This window comes from Pomacea canaliculata, linkage group LG6, assembly GCF_003073045.1.
Source record: "Pomacea canaliculata isolate SZHN2017 linkage group LG6, ASM307304v1, whole genome shotgun sequence".
NCBI lineage: Eukaryota > Metazoa > Mollusca > Gastropoda > Architaenioglossa > Ampullariidae > Pomacea > Pomacea canaliculata.
Window position 1 is genome coordinate 24,696,012 of NC_037595.1, and position 17,279 is coordinate 24,713,290.

Sequence of the window (17,279 nt, forward strand, 5' to 3'; positions counted from 1 at the left end):
CGTGCCTCTCGGGTCACATGATCGGTCGCCATCTTGTTTTAGAGATTCGGCGTCTAGTCTTGTGGATTTGTTACTGTATTGCTTAGATTAAAACCACTTTGTTGATTAGGATACCTTGAAAACAACAATTTACTATGGGTATGTATTTTAACATCACTCATTTTCTTCTGTTTTGCAACAAGCACTTCTTCCTCAAAAATCGTCGGTTCCTGATTGATCATTGCGGAAGTGTTCACCATGAGAATCGGAGCGGTAGTGATCTCTTTAACATTGTGCAATCTTGTCAGTGTTGAGTTGCAGTCTCTCTTTGCAAAGCGTAGACAAAATTTAATTTAATTAAATAATTTATCTAAGGTTAAACGATCGGTTATTATTGAGTATTTTATTCAGTAGCAGTCATAGCTTTTGCAGGGGTGGTTGACGGTGAGACAGTTCTGAACATGCAGAGAAGAAGGTGGGAAGATCGCTAGTTCGAATGTTTTTACTGAAACGGCGATAAACTTGGTTGAAACATTGTGTTTAAATGTCAGACCAATCACATTCAAAATTAGACGTGAAATATAATATAGTAATCGAATTAATGCAGCATTTCTTTGGGGAGAGAGACTAAATGCTGTTTTGTTTTGAAGAGTTATATCCCCTTCACACCTAGCGCACGCCGAGGGCCAGCAGGGGCCCCATAGCAGACGACCTCTCCCGACCCTTGTAAATTTAATCGTATATTATTTTCCTAGTATAAAATAATATGCTTACAATTTGATTGTCAATATCTACATTTCATTCAGTAATGTAATATAGACTGCAAACATGAGGACAAATACATTAGGATCTACATCACTACTCGAACATAAAATTGTTTACACATAACGGGTTAGTAAATGAGGAAAACTGACTTTAAAGGATCAAACCTTTAGTACCCCTCTCCATAAAAAAATTCCCCAGAGTGAGGAACTTTACGTCAACCTTCCTTTAAAAGAAAAGGAGGAAAAAATCCACTGATGAAGGCGGGCCCCTTTCACAATCTTGGACTCGGGTACACCAGACCCTCCTGTCCTCTCCTCCCGTTAGGCCTGTTTACACATGGATGTATATTCCGGTTAAAGATTAAAGGTAGAGCAAGTAGCTTATATTTTATGAAAAGAATACCTCAATGCACACAAGGACTCTTGGACAACACGCACAACTGATATTAAAATCAAGATGTGTGTGAGACACCTTTCAGGACTGCATATAGACTTATGACATTGCTAGTAGTGGTATTTCTAAATTATTGTCCCTTTAGCTTATTCTGAATTGCTTTTAAATTCGACAGAAATTCTTTGAAAAGTCATGAAAGCAGTGTTGCTACTGTCCATTTTAAATCAGTGTCTATCCCTTTTCTTATTTTGTTTTTTATTTATGGTGTCATGAAATTTATAATTAAGAGCCAGAAGAGAGCACAGTTTTGTGAGAAAGCATTGAATTTTCTTCTGCAGAAGCAATAGTAGAGTTTGACTATGATGCGGAACAAGAAGATGAACTGACACTTAGAGTTGGAAACGTAATCAAGAATGTCGTCACTGCCGAAGGAGGTTGGTGGGAAGGGGAGCTAAATGGCAAGAAAGGCATGTTTCCGGACAATTTTGTCAAAGTAAGTGTTACTTTAAGCATGTTTCATTGGATAGATTTTTCTTACTGTATTTTTTAGGTCCATTTTTAAGGCTAAGGGGGTCATATTTGCTGCTAAGTGAAGATTAGGATAACGTTGAACTCAGTGTTAATACAAAGTATTTCCTGATCAGATGTTCCATTTTATCAATGTAGACATTTTTTTTGCACTTTAGTAGTAATACACATGCACACATTATGCAGCTGAGAAGTAAGGAGACCGTTGTCAAAAAGGAAGAGAAGCGAGAGGCAACCCAGAGAAAATCTGTGAGAGAACTTGCCATCCAGTTCAAAGATGGCGTCCCCATGGGTGCTACTTCGGCTCAAAAGAAGAAAGGTGAGTGTTAAGAGGGTATAATATATGTGCTTATAATGTTGTGTGCATATTTTTCTGGGGCTGTAGTTATAAAGTATGGGTAAGTTGTTGCCCTGGGCAACATGGAAAAGTAGAGGGCCTGGACCTTGTCGAGAAGAATTGACCAAACCCCGTGCATATAAGTATATTGCTTTATCCCTGGGGTCGTAGTTAGGAAACTATGTAAAAAATGATGGTCTGGGAAAAAGTAACATAAAGTAGTGTGTGCAGGATCTGTAAACCTGCAGGGCAGTTGGTGGTGTGGTGGCTAATGCACCTGTTGCCACAATAGTGACAGTTGGGTGTCATGGGTTTATATCTCAGCTCGGACATATCTTTCTCTCTGAATGGAATACCTGTTAACAGGACTGACCATTAGTGGTTTCCTCCGGGTTATCTGGTTTCCTTCACCCTTTGTGTGTGTGAGAGAATGAAAGAAAGATAAGAGAAGAGACTGAGTAGTTATGATATGAATGATTGTGAATGAATTCATGAGAATGAATTCATGGCCACTGGTAAGTGTGTGCTCAAGCAACTTCGTGTGTATAAGTGCTTTGAGTCCAAATTTGCTGATGGGATAAGGTGCTCTATAAATAAACATTTATTATTTTTATTAAACTGATTTGTAACTGTGAAGACAAAATACTTGTTTTTGATTTTCATAGTTTTTCCACTGGATGCTAACTTACCTCAATTTATAACTATTGCTCCAGGTGCAGTAACTGAGTAAGCATTTGCACAGGCCTGTGTGTCCCATTTGAATATTTGTCATACAACAATTTATGTGCATAATTTACCTTTGCTTCTGAATCCAAGATACCATTTTGCCCAGATGCTGTTCATCATCCATTTACTTGCCATCCCCTTTTCTTAAATATGGATACATTTGTGCTTATAGTGCATAGCAAAGACAAAGAATTACTCAGTACCTAAGTGTACTTAGTTACTCAGTACTGAAATGCATCATTTAATGAAAGAGCCTTTCATGGTATAGTAATTATCAGTGAAAAAATTAATTCACAGACCATTAAATTTTGAGTAAGCAAAGCAAATTAAAGTTGAATGAAGGTTTATTTTCTGTTTATTTTGGTTTCTTAGTGCTGTTTGTCAGGCATCTTCATTATTGATTAGAGTTTAAATCTTTACTTTCTCTTGTAACAAGCCATGTGCATTAATAAAAGCCAGCAAGTTTATTTGTTTTCTTTATTTGTCCAGCCCCTGAGGTGAAAAGCAAGAAATGCAAAGTACTTTTTGACTACAAACCTGAAAATGAAGACGAACTTGAACTCCAAGTTGGAAACATAATTGAATTCCACCGAGAAGTAAGTCACAAAAACTACCTTTATAAATTTTCCACTTTCCAGTCTTGTGTCCCAACTACTTAAAAAAACAAACAATAACAGATTCATTGAATGTCTGTATAAAAGTTGGTATAAACAACGAAATCAAGGGTACAAGTAAAATAAGGCTCAAAACTCAGTTTAACTCTTGACAGCTCAGTAAAACATGTTTTGTCAAAAAAGCTCATTTAGCTGACAGACATGCAAGACAGGTCAAACGGTAAAGAATGAGCAGAATGTGAATGTGACCATTCAATTTCACACATACATACTCTGTGATATTCAGTAAAGTGGCTATTCACACATAGTAAAGTGATGCAGAAATATTTTATATCAAGTCCTGTACATAGATGCTGAAGTTTGTATTTGTTCTGGTTTTTTTGTGCCTCCTCCATTGTACAACTTGTCACTTCACATGCTTCACACTACATGCAGAAAACATGTAATTCTTCCACTTAACCAGACACAAAGGTCTGCCAGTGGGCTTTGCAAAAACGTTTTGTATAGTCAGAATTAAACCTGTAAATTTCTTCATGGGTTCTTTTCTTTTGTTTCTCTAAAATATTGTGAAATAAACAATCAGGGAGAAACGCAATACACTAACTCTAAGGGGTGAGACTGTGGTGACTTAACATGCATGGTCAAAAGAACGCACTTGGTTGTTGAAAAAAATAATATCTCAAAGCCTTCCTCCAAAGCCTAATTGAATTCAAGTTTTGTAAGTTCCTATGTGCAGCTTATTATGTTTGTTGGTATTTTACGATGTCATCTAATTGCAATCTCCTTCGTTAAATACTATCAAGTAGCTAGGCATTATGTATACATTATTGTGCTGACCACTCATTGCATTCATATATGTGCAGATAATATGTAACATATATAATATGTTGTATATGTGGGTGTTTTTATATATTAAAAGGTTGAAGAAGGTTGGTGGGAAGGCACTCTGGCTAGCAAAACTGGTGTGTTTCCCTCCAATTTTGTGGAGATGATTGAAGAAGGAGAAGGAGATCTGCCAACTGAGGGAGAAAGAACATCTGTAACAGAAAAAACATCTACAGGTGAAGAACCGCTAAGATTTTGGAAATCCTTTCTGATTTAACTATTTATGTTTTTCTTGATAGACAGTGATCTGCACCCAGCTGTAGCAGATGATGAATTTAACACTGCTTACCACTGAATAAGGAGCTTTTCGTAATGTTTTGAGATTCTCGAAAAATCATCTCTTTCCTTCCTTGCCGAAGAGAATGTAGTACATGTATTTTTATTAAACATTTAGCATCTGTTTGTTATGTGGAAGTAACAGGTGCATTTTGATTGCAGCTGTAGATTTTATTTTTTTAATTTTCACAGGTGACAAAGATGTAGACTTTCAGGAAATTAAAGGCAAGAAAATCATGGGGATTGGACTTGGAAATATATTCCAAGGTGGACCTATAAAGCTTCGCAACACTGCAAAGAAACCTGACCCTGGCAAAGGCAAGCCAGAAGAGAAGGTAAGCACAGCCACATGTATTTTCTGTTTTTGTTTATTAAAGAACATGTTTGTTGCATTTTTTTCTTTGCATGACTCTACACATTTGTACAATTCACAAGTGTTCTGACTGCAAAACATTTTGTCAAATATAGAGATCATTGTAAACAAAAATGTGCATCACATGTAATCAAATGCTGTTAACATCATAAAAAATTTGCATCATGTTTTCTAAAATTTGCAAGTCCATTAAGGGCAAAACTTTTTTTTTTCAAATAATAAGGCTGAACTCTGTAGAGGTATTACCTCAAATCTGATTGAACAGCTCCTGTTACCTTTTTGAGATATTGTACAGGCCTCCCAATGACAAACTTGAGACGTCACGATTGTCCCTGGATAACCCTAATTAATATTTGGTTCCCTGTCTTCCAGTAGCAGTAGATTTGACTACATTATCGATGTACATTTTCAGATGTCACGGTTTTTCACCTCTTTCTGTGCAAGATGCTTATGTATGGATGGTTGTTGCCTACTTTAATTTTGGAAAATATACTGTCTCATGAAAAGATTAACTTTGTCAAAAAGTTTTTCCCTGTAGCAGACTTTCCATATCTATTCACAAGTGTGTCATAAATGTCATAAAACTTATAGTCTGTATAATCTTTCAAAGCTTTGACAGAACCTGTTTAGAGATGGGAGACTAAATTTGTTTCTGGTTCTTTTGAAGAGCAAAAAAAGTGTAAGCAGTGGAAGAAGAAAAAACTTAATAGCAGTCTGTGTTTCTTGCAGGAGCCTGTTAAGCCTAAGCAAACTGAAACAAATCCCGATGCTGTCAAGAGAGAAAAACAAACAGGTTAGTTCCTGGGATGTGATGGTGCATTGTGCAGACTAAGATTGCTAAATCATAAGATTATTTGTTTTGTTATAGATTGTCTCCCTACTCTTAAGTGGTCAAGTGTTTCTCCATGGTTTAGCGTTCAAACTGTTGTCTTTCCAGTGGAACGGGCAGTTGTAAGGTTTGCCTACACAGCTGAGCAACCAGATGAGCTGAGCCTGAAAGAAGGGGACATAGTCCGTGTGTTGGATAAGAACCTTGAAGACGAAGGCTGGTGGCGTGGAGAGGTCAATGGCAAAACTGGGGTCTTCCCAGATAACTTTGTGGAGTTGCTTCCCCAGCAAGAAGAGGTATGTCTCAGTCACTGACATTGATTGTACATATGAAATAATTTTTTCTTTAACAGTTTAACCAGGGCTTCTGCTAAGGCTAAAATCTTTGGGATCCCAGGGACCCCTTCTTCAGATTTTTAAGGGGTCCCTGTTCTTCGCCCAAATTTGAAGGGGTCCCCTGGGACCCCATTGACGAAAATTGAAGGGGTCCTCTGAACTTTTAATGCATACTGTACGCAATTTTTTGCGTAAGCAGAAGCCCTGGTTTAACTGTTTGATGCTGTTTGCTTTTTTTCTCTTGTTAAGGTAGATATCTATGAGTAAGAAAATGAAATTTGCTAAGCTTGAAAGTTAAATATGATTTGTCTATTATTTTATAATTCTCAATAATTTGGATGCTATACTTACTACTTGTTCATCCACACCATTGTCTTTCAAGGATTCAGGCTGCAGAAGCGTAAACTTTTAGCAGAAACAAAAACCAATTGCATTTAACATGGACTTTCCTAGGCATTGGTTAGTTTGTATGTAGATATATAAATTCATTTTGCAGAGAGAGTGAAGGCAATGTATTTTATATTTTATTGTTAGAAATGTAACCAAAGTGCATCTATCATCTGCTTCCAGTAAAGCATGTTTCCAAATATTATTTTATCACATATTATAGCCAGTGGCAAGAGATGCCTATTATACATCATGATTCATATTTGTAATGCTTATCCAGCCATCTGGTCCTCTGTCTAGCCTGTGAAAGCACCCAAGAAACCTCCACCTCCTTCAGGGAAGGGGCTGTACCCAAAACTGCCTGACAAGACACAGGCTGCTGCTCCAGCTGAGGAAAAACTGCCAGTCACCAAAAAGGAGCTCTCAGGTTTGGATTTTTCCCAATTTCATAAACAGATTTCTTTCCCCTTCCTGTCTTTGCATTTGTAAAGGTTTGTGTTCCTGCTAGCTGCTGATGTGCTGCTTTCATTTTCCAGCATCAGCCTGTAGTAAACTCTACTTTCTCATCAGCATATAATACATTTCCTTTGTCCTTATCAGCTTGTAATACATTTTCTATGTACTCATTAGTTACTGTGTAACAACCTAAGAATTCTTAGCTGTACACATACTGATAAAAATTTCTTTAAGTTGTTTGTTGGAAAGTTGATTTATGAGAGAATTATCTCTTCTTTGCCTTTAGATCAAAATAAACGATGTCTAAATTTTACAGGCTGTTATTTTTGTTGTATTTAAAAAAAAAGGTAATCTTTGTAGGGATGATCTATGTGAAATCATAATTTACTGTAATTTATCAGAATTTATCAGGGAAAACACAAATTCGACCTACTCACCTCCTCCCCTTCCCGTCCCACCCTTGCCAGTCAGCTCTCTCACACCAGTTTTTCGCCCCGCCTTCATGCAGTTAAGATGTGTGTCAGCTACCTTGTTTCTGCGGTCTCTTGGATAAGCCACCTCCAGTGTGCAGTGAAGTCTCCTGCTATCTAATACGTTCAATGTACTGACTGCATATCCTGCTCTGCAATTTACCTTGTGAAGTTTGCTGCAGGTGGTCAGAGATGAACTACGGCAAGGAAAGTAAATAACGCAGCTGTTAAATGCTGTTTATCTTTAAAGCAGATGCTCTCTAACAACATTGTTATCTTTGTACTTTGTATCTTTGTCTTTGCTGAAGCCCTCTGAGGTATTGCCAGCTCCTGTGGTAGATTTTTCTTTTGGTTCTTCAGTGTGAAAGAATTGGCACCCATCCCAACAAAGGGCTATAGGGTCATGCTCTTGGATACCTTTTGACACTGGAGCTTTGGGATGTGATGGCAAATTAAGATCTGTCTGACACTTTGGGAAATCTGTCCAGCGCAAGACCAATTAGTTGTTTATTTCCATTCTTAAAATCTGGGGTGGGTTCTCACCTTTCTGAACTCCAAGATGTTTGAGCCCTTGTCCAAAACTTTATTTTTTCCGTGAGGGAAGATAGAGTAGACATTACACCGCAGACTTTTGAAAACTGGAGTTAAGTCTGTCATTCAGGCAGCTTATGTGGCTCTTCCAGAGCTAATTCCTTGGTTCAGGCCAGGGTCATGAGGTTTGAGCTGTAGCAGCTAGCCTTGCATTCTCACGTCATGTAGCTTTGGAAGAAATTCTTTGGGCAGTAGACTAGCATTTGGATTACATGTTCACCATGTTCTACTTAAGAGATCTGGCACACCATTCTGATTTTCTGGACGCTGTCATTACTGTTCTGCCTCCAGTTCTCAGTAACTCAGCTTTGTGGTGGAGTCTCATGCCATGCTACCTGGCTGGTATTGGAGTATATAATTTTTCTTGATTTCTGCACACCCCCTTCCCTTTCATCTTTTTGGTATTCTCCATATAGTCATTTCATCTGGGACAGTATAAAGAAGAAATACCATTTTTGATGGTAAAATTCGTTTCTTCGAGTAGTTACCATATGACATGGGTGAGTTGGTCAAATTTGTGTTCTTCCTTTTTGTTGGTCAAGTCTGACGCAATACTTGAAGAACATTTTGGCAGAAAGAAAAATGATTGGAGGCATATTGTTTTCCTTAAATAAGAAATGATACATTTCAGCATAATAATAATTTATGATTAACTTATTTTATTTAGAGGGAAGGAGAAGTGATAAGTTCTCTGCTTTGAAGGTGGATCGTGCTGTAGAAGACTATTTTTAAAAGCAGAAAGATGTAAAAATCAGAGCTCAACATTGGACATTTTTCTGAAAAACTTTTATCGCTCTAAGTTCAAGGCTGTATTTGTATTGCTATTATAGTGATCATATTTATATAATCATTGTACTTGGCAATGACATGACTGTGGGAATTAACATGCAGATTTTTAGACTTTTATGAGCACACTCATCAAACATTTAACTGATATACAATGAAATCTGTAGTCCAGAAACTGACGCACTGTGGGAGACATTTTTAACAAATTTGTTTTGCAAGCATTATAAGAACAGCAAGTATGCATCACACATACTTACCTGAAAGTTTGCCTTCATGTTAGCATTTTCACTTCTCCCCTGTCAACTGTCCACATCGCAAAGCAGTCTTTGATGTCATATCACATAGGGTCGAAAATGATTTTATCTCTAGCAGCTGCAATACAATGCAGATATATCTTTATTCCTTCTTATGCTGTGTCCACAAATATTAATATCACATGATGCAGCACTTCATATTTTAGAGTTATTGTTTTGTTTTGGTCTTTTGTTTTGTTTGTTGGTTGGTTGGTTTCTTTGTTTTTAAAATGGTACGTGGCCAGTCTTATCTAAGCTCTCTCAAAGTTGGAGATGAAGGAAGGCATCTTCTGACAGCCCTTTGCATTGGAAATGTGAATTCCTTCAGGCAACTGTTACAACTGAACCTGACTTATAAAGTAGAACCTGTTGTTATGCTCAGATTCTGTTGTGTTTGTCCAGCTTACGCAAAAACTGGTATATTCATAGCAGTTTTATGTTGCTACAGCTCGAAGAAAAACTGTGCTGACAAAACATGAGGTACTAAAAGAAGGTGAGGCCTGCAAAACGGGAAGCTTGTAAACTGTTGACCAGTGCACGTGTCAGTTTCTTTGTGTTTGGTTGTGTTTAGTATTGCCAGTGTTGGCAAGTGTCTGGAACTTGCTGGTCTGCTAGTGCAACATGCATGACTGACCTGTGTTGCCCATTGTAGACTCTAGAGCCTACTTTTTTCGCTCCAGTCACCCAAAAATGAAAATTTAAACAAACCAATACAAGAAAGGCTACCTCATGGAGTCTAAGAGAAAGCTTTCTGCATGGTGCCGGTGTTCTGTTTTCCTCAACATCAAAAATACTGTCATCTGCCGCCGTGGTGGCTGAGTTTGTTTCATTTTTTTCTCCATAAACATTGCTATTTCAGAACCTGCTGCAGAGAAGCCAACATCTGCGCCTGCCTTGAAAAAACCCTTGGCCCCACCACCTGTGGGGAAAAAGCCAGGCCCACCCCAAAAACCTGCTGAGATTTCTGCCAAACCTGACTCAGTCAAGGCCACTGATCCCCCAAAACCAGAACTGAAGGCAGGCCCCACTGTCAAAGATACCAGCAGACCTAGTGGGCCAGTAGAGAACCACCATCATGGAGAGGGTGATAAAACGGACGGTATGCTGCGCCCATGTTTTTATCGTAGCCTGGCCTTGTAGATATTTCCTTGCACATGTACTCTTCCTCACTTCAGTTGTTACAGCTTCTCAGGCCAGTCACGAGCCAACATCAATGCTGTTTATCAAGCAGCTTTGTCTCATCAGACTGGCCCCTTCTGCGTTTCCTTCGTGGGCTTGCTACTAATTATGCATGAATGTTTAATCATCATTTCCCTTGCCTGAGTTTTGCCTCCAATCATTTATCGTCTTGTGCTCTCTAAAACCAAACTCACCTGTTCCCTGTGTAGGGTTTGTTAAATAAGTAAGTTCTGGCTTTTGCCAGTCCAGCCACACAGCTATTGGCCTTTTCACTCCCTGCACATTTCCCATGCTAACTTTTATGTGACTCCCTTTTTTTTTTTAATTTCAACTTACACAGTGTCAAGCATTTGTTTTTTATGCTGTGGTTTCCAGACATGTTCTTCATGTGTAGCAAACATTTTTTTTCTTGTTTTGCTTGATGCTAACAGTTAAAGAATGCTGCATGCTACTTTGAAAGAATAGCTTGGGATGCTGAACAAATCCAACAAAGCTATTGTAAGCTTTGTTAATTTTAGTTCCTGTCTGCAGAATATCTTTTCAGATGGTACAAGGTGATTTTTTTTAAACACTAGCTTTGATTTTGACTGGAGCTTCTTCTTACAGTTTGATCCTAAAACAATTCAAAAAATTCTTTAAAATGGAATGACTGAAAGGGAATACGAAGAGAGTAGTAGTAGCCTTATTGACAGGTTTGTTTCTTGTTCCCTGACGTGCACTTGTTATGCAAGTTGTGCATGCACATAAAAGATTGTAGCAATTTTCCTTGCTTTAGACTTTTGCATATACTTGTCAGAAAGTGTGATCATTTTGCTTTTTGTCTAGAGCGAGGAGAATGTCAAGGGTGTTAAAATGTACAGAGCTAAATTTTGCCTTATCACATTTTTACATTCATATATAAGCTGTATTTGTCAATGATTACTTGACCAGCAGTTTTCAGGTATTTGAAGGCTACTTAAGACTGCTAGTTTCAAAGGAAGTCTTATTTCGAAAATAAATTCTAGAATTTTCATATAAAATATTTATTCTTATTATGTAACTATGTTTTTTTGCATTTGACAGAAATTCTTTAGTGTAACTCCTGAAAATGTATTTTTGCCTTTGCTTGCACTGTTACTAATTTTGTAAAGCTGTGCTTTTCGAGTTTAAAGGCTTTAGGAGCATTGCTCATCTTTGCTTATTATGTGTTAAACTTTTTTGTCTTATTCTTTTTTTATGTGTGAGCATGTATGCACAAAACTGTCGGGAATTGTAGCTGTATTTCTCCTGAGGTGCATTATACTCTATGTGGTTTTTTTCTTTCTTTCTGTGTGTGTGTGTGAACACATTAACGTCATGTGTGTTTTAAAGGGATGGAGGGAAAGAGTCTATGTTTAAATGCATGTATAAAACTGCATGTAGTATTGTCGCACAAGTCCTCTAACACTTTCTTTTTTATACTTTTAGGCTACATTAATCCACAAATTCTTAAGCAGGAAAATAAACCTGTCAGTACAGATTTTATACAAAAGGTTTTAAAGTACAAACTCTGAATAGCTGCTTAAGTATAGCCCTCTGCCTGCCAGTTGGTCTCTTTAAAAAGTTATAAAGTAGCTGCTTCTAGTTTCTCTTGTTTATCTGAAAAGTTTATTGAAAGTTTTACCATAACAACTATTTAATTTGGGAAATTTTGTATTAGTCATAAAATTTGCAAGTGTTCCAAGTCCAGTATTTTCTGAAAATGTAAAATGGTTCTCCTGTATTGAAATGAGTATTAGATTTATTGATTAAGAACAATACATGTATATTAGAAACTACATGGAAGCATGCAAGTCTATGGAAATGTTCATAACTTTCAAATCTAGCATCATGTATAATTATTCAGACAAGGAAACTAAGGAAGATTCCCCAAACATGAAATTTTGAAACTGTTGTACACTTAGCTCTGGAAGAGGTGATATTCATTTTATAATATTATTTTTATTCCTGAGTGTTCTGTGAGAGGAGAAACTATGTGTGTAAATAGTTAATTTGGGGAACACAGTCAATGTTTAGCTTTATTGAAAAATATTGCACTTGTTTGGGCATAAGGATGTTACTATCCCTTGTGCACCATTAACTTTTCTTGGAGCTTGTCTTTTACTTTTAGTCTTCAAAGTACAGGAAAAGATTTGTATCTATAATTAACTTTATAATAAAACGTTTCTATTCTGGAGAGGAAAACAATTCAAGAAGATAAAGGGTATAGTCTATCAACCCAGTGGTCAATCTCAGAACACTTGATTAAATCATAAGTTTGTATAGTTTGTATTAATTTTTTTATAAGTTTTAAGTAAAATTATTACCGCTGCTCAGTTACTGGAAAATATAATAACCATTATTCTGAAAGTGTTTTCAAGAGATGCATTATTTAGTTGCAAGACCCTAAATTGTTTGGAAACAGCACATTTGCTGAATTTTGAAATAGGCGTTTTGCAGAATTTACAAAGTAAGAGTACTGTTTAGGAATTCTTTCCGTTATGTTTGCAGGGAACGACACAAACTTTGACATGGTGGAAAGCACGTCCCACAAACTGGTGCATCTAACAGCCTTGCGGGCCAAAGGACCCAAGAAACGCCCGCCTTCCACGGTCTTAGTTCTTGGTGTATGCATGCTAGCATGGCTCACATTGGGTGGCCTGCCATTAACACGCACTTACTATCATTCCTTTACACCCTGTCCCTCTCTGCTGTCTTCACTCCACTGTTCTGATGGCTAAAATGGTATGTTGATCACATTTCAGAAGACTAATCACTACTTGCAGCGAGGAGCAAGGTGGTTTGGCATGCATGGCATGTCCAGTTAGCAGCAGAACACATGCCAGATATGGGGCTGGGGTAGTAGAGGAATCAAAGTAGAGTTTGCTCACTGTGTGGTTGCTGTCTGTTGCAATGAAGCAAATCTTAACATTGCTTATGGCAGATGGCATGTAGGATCTAGAGATAGTAAGCGAAGCCAACTCATTTGTAAAGATGCTTTAATAATTCGAGGCAGTTTTGTTGCATGCTTTGATCATCGTCGCATGGTGGTTTGCTCAAGGTATCAAAAGCAGGACCTTCTGTAAACCAAGTGTATAGTACATACATCTCTTACATAATAGCATTTTATATTGTGTTGTTGGGGAGGGGATATTAGTTACATGCTTATGGGTAGGAAAGGTATGGTGCATATATACCTAGGTGCATTCCAATATGCAATAGAGAGATAGTTGGAGGGAAGAATACAAAGCGATATAGGCATCTCTGACTGGTTTTTAACATTGATGAAGCACACTCCATCAACAAGGACTTGCCTCATAATAAAATAACACCAGGCTTATTTACACCTACAGGCTGTACCAGACAGAAAAATGTGACTTTCCAGTAAAATATCAGAAAGTCAAAGTAATTTCCAGCACAGTTCTCTTATTATTTGTAGGATGATTCTAATATTAGTTTTACATCTGATGAAATAAGTTAAGAATTCATCCCTTTTTTTTCCCCTTAGATACTCAAAAGCTTAACTGTCTGGGGTGATCAGTAGACACACAACAGCCCTAAAAATATCTTAAAATACATATATCAGTTTTATGTCTCCATGTCAGCAATTGAAGAAAAGACCGAGAAAAAAGATAATTCATAATACCTGCACCTGTCCAGTTTAGCCTGCTAACCCATGTAGTACAAGCTCAGAAATGTAGAAATCATTTATAACACTTTCTGCTTAAGGGGAGTGAGGAACATCAAGCCTGTGGGCCTTAAAAGGTCCTTGAAATCATTTGGTCTGGCCCTGCCAAGGGAGTTGCAGGAGTGACTGAAAAAAATCTGAGCTCTTTTTAAAGCAACATAAATTTGTACAGACAATAAGTTTTGGTTGACAAACAAGGAACATCCATTATAGCATTGACAGGACACACGCGAGTATAAGACAGGACAAACTTGTTGGCTGCCTATAGCCCATCTACCAGTCAATGCCACACTGGATGAGAGTTTGTATATTGCTAAGTGTTAATACAATGTGTCAACACTATAGCTTTACTAAATATAGTACGCTAATTTAGAAAATTATGTATGCCCCATGAATGATGTTTAAATATCCAAGTGTCCTTGGTAGAGAAGAGGTTCCCCACCCCTGGCATAGGAAAAAAAAAACATTTCCCATGTCCTTGATATCTGAGAAAAGCATTATTTGTGTTCATATCAGTCCATTACCCAACCATTCAGCTGTTGTCTAGATTGTCAGCTTTTCTCATTTGCTTTGTGTATTGCATTCATTTACATGCCCATTATTAGTTACATTTTCAAATTCCGTCTTGCCACTGAAGAATTATGTTGAAGCCATACCCATGCTGTACACTAGCAAATAAATGTTTTTGCAGCAGAAAGGGAAAAAAAAGGAAGTGACATGGAAGGTAACCAGCTAGCAGCAGCTCTTTGTCTTCCACTGCATAAGTGTCTGTCTCAGACCTTCATAGCTTCTGTATCAGACAAGTAACTTAACTGACTCCCATTTTGCTGTGATTAAAAACATTCCAAATTGTGTAATCAAAAAACCTCGAGCCTCACACGTGCTTCCATTGCTTGCTAATATATACAGATCTGCCCTAAACATGAAGTTAACTATAGTTTGATGTAATAGCTTGTTAACTGTAAAATGCATGAGAACAGAAGTAGATTTTTTTCCCCTAGCATTATAGCTATTGAAATCACAAATCTGGTTTTCTGCTTGGCTCTAATTCATGATTACTTTTGACTGTCGTAGCTTTGTGTGTGTGTGTTAATTAAAGCTATCTTTTAGCAGACGTTTTCTTGCTGTAACATGAAAGGTAGTTTATGTAGCGAGTGCTATAGCAGAAGCTTGCACAGTCCGTCCTGACCACGAACTTATATCCCCTGGACAGCTGGCAGACGATTTTTTTCACTTAACTGCTAGAGCGAGGCTAGGAACCACAAAACGTCATGGTCCTTACGACGACTTGTCTGATGGCCGCTGGTCGATGGTCCAAGCGTATCTTTCTGAGCCCAATTCGGCTGATGCGTTGATTCTGTCGCACACAGAAAACGGATCCGTTGCTCGTACTCGTCCCACGTGCACCGCAGCAAATCCCGAGCACAACAACTTTTCTCCGTATAGAAACTTTTCTTTCTCTGCCGACCCGACCCCAGGCCTTCACTATCTCGTCCCTGTCTCTCTCTCTGGATTTCCCGCTCTTCTTACATAATAGCCGTATCTTACGTCTCCACATCTTACGTCTCCACATCGTACGTCAGCACCAGTGACGTCAGGCGTCTCAAGAGCAAGCGACGCGCGACACCATGACCAGGAGACCTCGACCGGAAATGGCCAGTTTGCTGATAATCTGTCAGCTAAGATGCTTAGCGCTTTTCAAGTTTAAATCCTTTGGCTGAATCTGTTATCACTTCACCATTCTGTTCTTGGATTAAAAGTTGAAGATTAACATTGTGGCTATCTCTTTCAGAGATATACGCGATGCCATATGTGAAACCAGATTACTGAAATTTACATGATGATTTGTCCTGATTTTATCTCTCCATGGAGAAGGAAGATGCAGTGACTCAAGAAATGGATGGAAAGTGTTAGCAAAAAAATAGGAGAAAAGCCCCCACAGATATGTAGAAAATAATTAAATTTGAGAGTATTTTTGAACAGTTTATTTTTTGATAAATTACTCAGATTTTTCAGAGTACTGTTGCAGGACTTAATGACCAGTACGTCCTAGTGGTTCATTTGCATAACTAATTCAATCCCTTATGCTTTAGATGTGTTTAACAGCTGCTTTACCTTTTTCTTAGATGTGTCAGCTAATCTACTTATCTCTTGGCTTCTTCCTCTGTATGATATAATTGAATTCTAGCATAGAGTAGAAATATATATGTGTGTGTGTATATATATATATATCTGATTTTACATATGCGCATACAGCATGCATACAAAGTGAGCAAAGAGCAGAGTTCTGAACGAAAAGAATAAAATCATAACCACTTTATTAATCCCAGCATATTGGTAAAGGACATTTAAGGAAGAAAATCTGTGGTTATGACATGACTGCGTTAGACAGTTATAGCGATAACAATATATGTGGTAAGGTTTAATTATGTTTTCAGTGATCTAGCCCGGCCGTAATGAATACTATGAAACTGCTTTCTTAAATGTGTTTCTTTCTTATTTGTGTTGCTCATTGTAAATTATACCTTGAAACTGTTCTGTGGGTAGAAGCTTCGGTGGGGGGGTAAACACTTTTGTTTTGCCAAATTCAAATTATTCTCTTGAGATTTTTTAGCACCCATTTATCTACATGTATCAATCAATGATAGCAAAATGTCAAATTAATGGTTACCTTTTAATTAAAAAGAACATTTGACAATGTTAATACATGACTCTTGCGAAACAAGTCACAGCTGTCTGTCAGTCTGCCTATTATGAACTACGCAAGATCAGTGCCATCCATCACTTTCCGTCTACGTGCACAACCAACACTCTTGTCTGTGCATTTGTTTTATCCAGACTTGATTTCTCCAACTCCTTGCTTGCTGGCTGCCCTGAATACCTTCTTCCCAAACTCCAGAAAGTACAGAACTCTGCTGCACGTCTGGTGCTTACAGCTAAAAAACGGGACCACGCCACCCATATCCTTCATTTTCTGCACTAGCTTCCCATCCGATCTCGCATACAGTACAAACTGTCCGTGCTGTGTCTTAATTTCTTTGCTGGCATCTGCCCTGATTATTTCTCTGAACTGCTCTTCCCTTACGTCCCAGCTAGACAACACTTCTCGTCTGATGATTGTCTTCTTACTCTTCCTGTCACCAAAACAACAACATATGGCCACAAGATTTTTAGTTATTGTGCAGCGAAACAATGGGACTCTCTCCCTTTCCATATCCGCCACCTACCCGCTATTGAATCCTTTAAATATGCACTGAAAACACCTCTTCCGTAAACATTACTCCTAACAACCTTTCCCATAATGCTAGTCCTTTTTCACACCCTTCCTTTTGAAATATGTTACTCTCACCTCTTGTTATTTGGTTCCTCTTTGTGTTTTCTGTATTTGATTT

The 17,279-nt window shown here is 37.9% G+C and overlaps 1 protein-coding gene across 8 annotated transcripts in view; it reads left to right on the plus strand.

Annotated features, from left to right (window-relative positions):
• The window catches only part of LOC112565551 (CD2-associated protein-like), a 26,898-nt gene continuing 9,619 nt past the window's right edge, over positions 1-17,279 (plus strand). The window contains exons 1-13 of one of the 8 annotated variants that reach the window (XM_025241042.1): positions 1-138; positions 1,476-1,630; positions 1,852-1,984; positions 3,218-3,324; positions 4,262-4,403; positions 4,696-4,838; positions 5,606-5,669; positions 5,814-6,001; positions 6,728-6,854; positions 9,472-9,516; positions 9,883-10,122; positions 12,711-12,826; positions 14,579-14,611. In XM_025241042.1, coding sequence (XP_025096827.1) covers positions 135-138; positions 1,476-1,630; positions 1,852-1,984; positions 3,218-3,324; positions 4,262-4,403; positions 4,696-4,838; positions 5,606-5,669; positions 5,814-6,001; positions 6,728-6,854; positions 9,472-9,516; positions 9,883-10,122; positions 12,711-12,826; positions 14,579-14,611 — 1,497 coding nt within the window. In that variant the 5' untranslated portion in view covers positions 1-134. The remainder of the gene's footprint in view (positions 139-1,475; positions 1,631-1,851; positions 1,985-3,217; positions 3,325-4,261; positions 4,404-4,695; positions 4,839-5,605; positions 5,670-5,813; positions 6,002-6,727; positions 6,855-9,471; positions 9,517-9,882; positions 10,123-12,710; positions 12,827-14,578; positions 14,612-17,279) is intronic. The other 7 variants (XM_025241044.1, XM_025241045.1, XM_025241047.1 and 4 more) reach the window with 7 other exon arrangements.